Source organism: Beta vulgaris, chromosome 8 (genome assembly GCF_026745355.1).
Source record: "Beta vulgaris subsp. vulgaris cultivar EL10 chromosome 8, EL10.2, whole genome shotgun sequence".
NCBI lineage: Eukaryota > Viridiplantae > Streptophyta > Magnoliopsida > Caryophyllales > Amaranthaceae > Beta > Beta vulgaris.
The window spans coordinates 54,012,755-54,019,597 of record NC_079209.1 but is presented as its reverse complement, the minus strand read 5'-3'; the positions used below and the strand labels follow the sequence as shown (position 1 = coordinate 54,019,597).

At 36.0% G+C, this 6,843-nt stretch overlaps 1 protein-coding gene across 1 annotated transcript; it reads left to right on the top strand.

Annotated features, from left to right (window-relative positions):
• Positions 1-691: 691 nt before the first annotated feature.
• LOC104901843 (40S ribosomal protein S11-3) lies at positions 692-5,703 on the top strand. The gene is made up of 6 exons (XM_010689469.3): positions 692-849; positions 964-1,004; positions 1,133-1,233; positions 4,937-5,081; positions 5,171-5,260; positions 5,357-5,703. Exons 1-6 carry the CDS (start codon positions 838-840, stop codon positions 5,445-5,447), a joined length of 480 nt encoding a protein of 159 aa, XP_010687771.1. The 5' UTR covers positions 692-837; the 3' UTR covers positions 5,448-5,703.
• The last annotated feature ends 1,140 nt before the right edge of the window (positions 5,704-6,843 follow it).

Below are 6,843 nucleotides of genomic sequence, written 5' to 3'. Positions count from 1 at the left end.
GCCCATGAACTATGGTAGATTTTAAGGAACGTTTTCCAGAATTTTTTTTTTTTTTTAAAACTTTGAAAAATCACGTGAAGTAATTAGCAGTACAAGGCTGCTTTCATGCGAAACAGCCTGCATCTCGCCGACCCAAAATTCCGGCCTCCCTTTCAGATGAATTTACCGGCACCTCGCCGGTATCGCGAGCCAACGCCGGCAGCAAAGTACCAGCGCCAGCCAGCAGCACGAAGCTGCTGCACGGTGTGCGTCGCGTGGTGGCTGTTACAGCCACCTTCTTCGTCGACTCGACTGCTCACCGACCGGCAGTCTGCATCACTTCCCCTCCCCGGCTTATTATCGCCGGCCGACCACCGGAGCAGCCACGGTGGCTGCTCATCTTCCTCCTTCAATTTTTTTTTTTATTATTTTATTTGAAGGAAATTAAATTGGGGAAATTTTGGAGGATGGTGGGAGATGGAGAGAGAAAGTTGGGAGGTTCATCCATGGAGGAGGGTGGGAGGAAGGAGAGAAACTGAAGAAAGAGAGAAAAAAAAAGTTGAAGGGCGTTAGGGTTCCGTCAAGAGTAAGGGTATTTTAGACCCAAACACAAACCTCGGGGGTATCTGAGGAATTCCCCAAATGTGAGGGGTAATTTGGGAATTACGTAGACCTGCACCTAATCTTAAATTAAAAGTAGGTCGTTACTTATAAATTATAATATAAAAAGGCATGAGTCGAATATTACATAATTTCTCTATTAAAACTTGCGTCGAAAACTAGGGTTTAAGCTGCTCCGTCCCCTCTCTTTCTCTCTTCCTCGGCGCCTCCTCTATCTCATCTTACAACCACTCAATCATGGCGGAGCAGGTCAATATTCTACCAAATTACCTCCATTACTTATTGTCTTTTCTCAATTTTTTCTTTAATTGTCAATCATATCATCTACTTTGTTATCTAATCTTTTTTTTGTTTTTTCTACAGACTGAGAAGGCCTTTCTGAAGCAGCCAAAACTGTTTCTGAGGTATGATGAATTCTTTCAAGTTTGATTTTTCACTTCAATTGGATAGAGAATGTGAAATTTGGTGATTTAATTCAATAATTTCATTGAGAATTGGATATTAATATTAGTATTTTTGTAATTATTTGCAGCTCGAAGAAATCTGGAAAAGGGAAGAGGCCAGGAAAAGGAGGAAATCGTTTCTGGAAAAGCATTGGATTGGGATTCAAGACTCCTAGAGAAGCCATTGAAGGTTCTTTCTTTGCTCTCTACTGATTTGCATGGAAAACAATAGAATAATAACTTTGCTGAGAAATGAAATACTTCTTCTGTTTTTTAATAGTTGCAACGTTTTGATTTTTGTACTGTGTATGCACTTACTGATATAGTAGTATAATACAAACTTTAGAACGTAAGATGATGTTGATTTATCTTAATATATGTTTCAAGTTGTGTATTTGCAAGTGTGAAAGTCAAAAGCGGAGGAAGTGTATTTGTATATTATGGATAGCAAGATGACAAGTAATGAAAGTATTAGAGTTAATGAAAGAGATTATTATAATGAGAAGCTAATTTTAGGATATTAAAGATCCATGAGGAGGAAGAAACTTGCTGGTCATTGAAGAAGAGGGTTTCCATGTTCTCAAATGGCAAATGTAATCTTGAGGAGAGTTTTTGTGGATTATAGATGATTGTGTTTGTTGCGAGCACTTGACATGCGGTTGAAGACTTGCTGCCAGCTTGACAGTATACTTAGTGCTGGAGTTTTCATGGAGGTTTTATCTTATAGTGGTGATTGGTTTGAAATACAATTGACTGATGGAGTCTCATGGCTTTGTACTGTGAGAACTGTAGAATTTAATAATCGATCAAAGAAGAAGAGCATACATTAAGACACTACTTTGCATCGACAAGTAAGTAAATTGGAATGCCCATGGAAAGCAACAAGTGATGGTCGGAGAGCTCAGTATTGGTATTGACAATGATCCTTGAACTTGTCGTGTGATTATCATGGTGTGATCTCTGGGATATGTTAGGTAGGGACGTAGGGGTATTGAATTGGATTTGTTGATTTCCCGGTCTCTCTGGGCAAAATTGACGAATCTGAAACATCTTGGTCTCTTTGGTGGAGACACCACATAGGCAGGTTTATGTTGTTAGTATCATCCATATAGGCTGCACATCAACTTGGAGTGTTTAACATGACATGTTTGGTCGACTAATTGAAGAAATGAAACTTTGGTGCAGGGTTACCTAATTCGCCCCTACCCCCCGCGAATCATGTTTCGATTCGTCCGTTCCGAAACGCCATTCGTTTGCGCACCAAATCGGTAGGGAACACGACTTAGATCGTTAAAATTGGCGTTCCAAATGGTGGGTAGAGATTTCGAGATTTAGGGTTTGAATAAACCCTAATTTTGTTAATTGAAGGGGAAACATAACAAAATTTGTGCTTTAATTATGGGGCTTTTGATAGGAATATAAAATCGAGTTGATTGAAGTGTTTAGGGTTACCTATTTTCCTCCGGTTGTCTTCTCCTCATCTGGTGGCTGCGGTGGTTGTGGGCGCCTTGAGGTGTATTTGTTTTTTTTTTTACGGGTAGGCAAGAGGTTAAAGATGGATGTTCATCTTCATGAACTTTTATTAGGCAATGCAATGAGTGTTTTGGTTGATAGAGACTTGGTGGTTCTTGATATTAGAGAAAGTGGAAATGAATGAGTGAGGAAAATGAAGGGTGAGGATTAGTCTAGAGAATGTTACTATATACTCACCATTCATTTTCCTCACCATTCACTGTATTAAGATTTTTTTTTAGGGAATTGGGGTACATGGGAAAAATAAGAACAATAACTTACTTTTTCAAGTTTCAACCTTTCTTCCTTTCCCCATAATTAAAGAGCCAGGTTTTGGGTTAATTATCATTTGTTTATTGTGGCATTGTAATTGATTCTCAAACTTCTTTTTTTTTAACGACTGAATATTTTTAAAAAAAATATAGCAAAATGAGTGCCTATTTTTTATCATTATTAGTGCGTATTATGTTCCATCGAATTATGTTCCTAAAATCCGTTCCGAAAAAAAATCCCATCGCGATCCAAATTCTTTCGACTAGCGAATCGCGTTCCCGTTCCCGTTCCGCGATCCAAGGCGATCCGCGAATTGTTTGGTGGGATAATCTGAATAGTTTTGCATTAGGATACTGCATATCTGCGCAAGATCTTTTCGTTCAGGTGATTGTTGGCTACTTTATGTAATAAAGCTTTGTTTGGCAGTCCAAATAGTTTTGCATCAGGGTTTTCGAAGTAACATTCATGCTGATGATTGGTCTAAATTCTGGTAAAAAGTGTCAGGAACTTGGACGATGAGCTTGTGCTTTTATATGCTTGTGTCATTGTACTTCGAACTCTTGATAATTTTTTGAGGGCTTTAAGTTTCCAGAATTTGTGGGTGTTTCACTGTTTCTAATTCATTTGGATGAGGATTATGACCTTTTCCTCTTCTTTTTGGTCTATTAAAGGAATTTTAGGAATTGTAAAATGCTCTTCATGATCTTTGTTAACACTTGATAGATCCCATATTGTAATGCAAACGATTTAGCACACAACTGCTATTGTTTTTTCTGTAGTGACTCATCTCTCAGTGCTTTATGGTGGAGATGGAAACTTTCGTGTATAAAAGAAGCCTCGAGGCTCAAATGGTCTCTAAAATTCATCCGAACATGCTGGAACTATGAGAGATGAATAATTCTTTTCACCTTTGTTCAGTATGTTGTTTGAAAATAGAAGGATATGACTATGAAAGGATGTGCTTGAGAGAGAGACTAAAATCTACAGATAAGAATTTGAATCTTGCCAGTTTTCTTGATTTGCACAACTGCACATTTTATACAGTATAAGGTGCTCATGGGAAGAAATAGCTCATCAACCTATTTGGGAGATTATGGTAGGAATTTACAAATAATAGGAAGAAGACCCCCCCCCCCCCCCCAACTGTTGTAGTTATTTTCTTTTGCAATTCAACCCATTTTCTTGGTTTACTTTCTTTGGACGAACCGAGACTTTTTCTCATGTTTTTGGCTTGAAGATAAACTTTAGGATTCAAACCAAACTAGTTTTGGTGATTCCCTATGCCCTTTTTCAATCATCTCACTCGAACACAAAATGCTATGGTAGAGTTACCCATCAGTGTGTTGTAGACTTGTAGTGGATCCTGGGATTTGTGTGTGTATATATATATATATATATTATATTATATATATATATATATATTATATATATATATATATATATATATATATATATATATATATATATATATACGTAGGTTCTAGTGAGATTCATATTCATTATAAGAACATGGAGGAATTATGAGATGTGAGATAAAGAATTGGTCTATCGCAATGTATATAGTTTACTCATAATTTTGGAATGTATGCTAGAGCAAAAGTTGTAAATAGTTATCAGTAAAAGCACTTGAGACATTAATTTGAAACCCAATCATACGAAGCTAATAATACCTTAGTGCTTGATGTGGATCTGTTATATACTTATATGGTATATAGTGCTCCTGGGAAGAAGACATGTGATAGCAACATGTTTTGTGGAGATATATTGTTAGGAATGACAGGAGGGAAACTACTACTTACAAATCTACGTTCTTTTGGAGCTTGAGTGTTCTCTTCAATAATCCCTCTTTAATTATGGCAAGACATTTTCCTCCTTCTTAGAGACTAGAGATAGATTCTATTCTCTCCAGCTATACCCATTCATAGGTGGAACACTCAGTCCATTGATAGCCAATTTTTTGTTTTACATTTTGTCCGATCTTAACGGTGAAAGGGGGTAATTATAAGTTTTGTTTACTGTTCTTAACATCCCTTCTCAAACTTTGAAAATTCTGTGATTAGTTTTGTCAATTTTGCTCTTCTAACAGGCATAATATTTGTTAATGCCAGGCGCATACATTGACAAGAAATGCCCCTTTACTGGTTCTGTTTCAATCAGGGGACGTATTCTAGCTGGCACATGCCACAGTGCTAAAATGCAGAGAACCATCATTGTACGTCGTAACTACCTTCATTACATCAAGAAGTACCAAAGGCAAGATTTGAGCTGCTTCTTTCACCCTGGTGCTGTGTATATGCTAGTTTTGAGTTGTCTGATTATTCTTTTGATGATTTTGCCTCCAGGTATGAGAAGAGGCATTCAAACATCGCGGCACATGTATCACCCTGCTTCCGTGTCAAGGAGGGAGACCATGTCATCATTGGTCAATGCAGGTTAGTGTCTCTTGGACCTCTTTCTTTTTAAGAAGACTTGGGTACACTAAGTAGATTAGAGTATTCGATGTTTCTAATAACCTCTCATTCTTACAGGCCTCTCGCAAAGACAGTGAGGTTCAACGTGTTGAAGGTGATTCCTGCTGGAGCTGCTGCTGGTGGGAAGAAAGCTTTCACAGGAATTTGAGGTGTTGTTCTTTATAGATATATTGTCAGGTAGCTAGGATCTATGTCTTTGGAGGCTTAGATATGGGTGATGTTTAGCAGACCCTGGAATTTTGATACTTCAAGAGCATGTTCAGGATTACTGAGTAGTTGAGTACTATATTTTTTTTTGTTATAATCATCAGCGGTAATAGTTGTAGTAATTTAAACATTTTCGCAATATCATGAATACGATGGCATCCTCGCATCTTATCCGGTATCATTAAAAGATGTTATTACCTCTGCGTCTTTAGTTGCGTTGTTTGGATGTTTCAAATTAGTTGCAAAATGCTGTGAATCCTTACTTCAATTCATTCGATAGTATATAAATTTAGTAGCGCTACACGGATTTAAACCATAGACCTTCTTGGTAGAATACCTAGGGGCGCGAGACAACTCTCTCTAAGGAACTCAGGCAAAATAGCCCTGTAACTTCGGGAGATGATATTTCTGATGCTGCACTTTGAATTACAGGCAATAATTTCATTTGGTAGCTTATGTGAGCTGTTATCTTTCGCTGTCTGTGCTTTTAGTGGGCATTTTCTAGTATGGTGTATGTGGATTAAGTAGCGGCCCACTTCTGTCCAGAATTCAACATGTATGATTATTTTTGTTTTTATATATTAGTAAAAAATGATTAAAATTAGTTGTGTGAATAGTATAAAAATCAAAGTATTATACTTTAAAAGAAACAAAGAAAGTATTATATATAACAGTATAAGATTAACCACTATTTTTTTTGATAAGAGATTAACCACTATTTATTTATGTTTTAATGATATTTTATAAAAGGTGGATTTCTGAAATTACAATGTAATGAATTTAACAAGGTCACCATAAATATATTTTGTTGATTATATTAATTAAGAGATAAAGTTTGATCAAATTTACTTTTACCTAATTTAATATTGAGAATGAGGAAGTATAATGTGATGATGAACCAAAGAAAGGGTGAAGTACTAGTTGTACAATAATTTAGAGTCAGACACAACCACTAGGTACTAGTCCACTAGAGACTTAGAGAGTGTAGTACTGAACAAATTTTAACTTTTTGTTCTTGTTTGGATACTATAAAGGACGAGGATTAATGGATCATTGGCTTCATATCTACTTGCTATCTTGCATAGGCCATAATTTTAGATGTTATAACTCTCCAATAGTTAGACATATCTAATATAAGTTTTTGTGTAATAAATATTATTTGTGTATATAACAAATATTATTTGTGTATGTAAAAATATTGTTTGTTTTTTTTATAACAAATATGAGAAAAACAACACAAATAATATATTTACATAGCCAATCAATATATATTATATACACAAACAATATTTATTATACGCAAATTTATATATAATACATCTAACTGTTAGATGTTT

Coding starts and splice junctions, on each gene's coding strand:
- LOC104901843 (XM_010689469.3), top strand. Junction 1,234..4,936: donor TCCTAGAGAAGCCATTGAAG/GTTCTTTCTTTG, acceptor TGTTAATGCCAG/GCGCATACATTGACAAGAAA. Junction 5,261..5,356: donor GTCATCATTGGTCAATGCAG/GTTAGTGTCTCT, acceptor TCATTCTTACAG/GCCTCTCGCAAAGACAGTGA.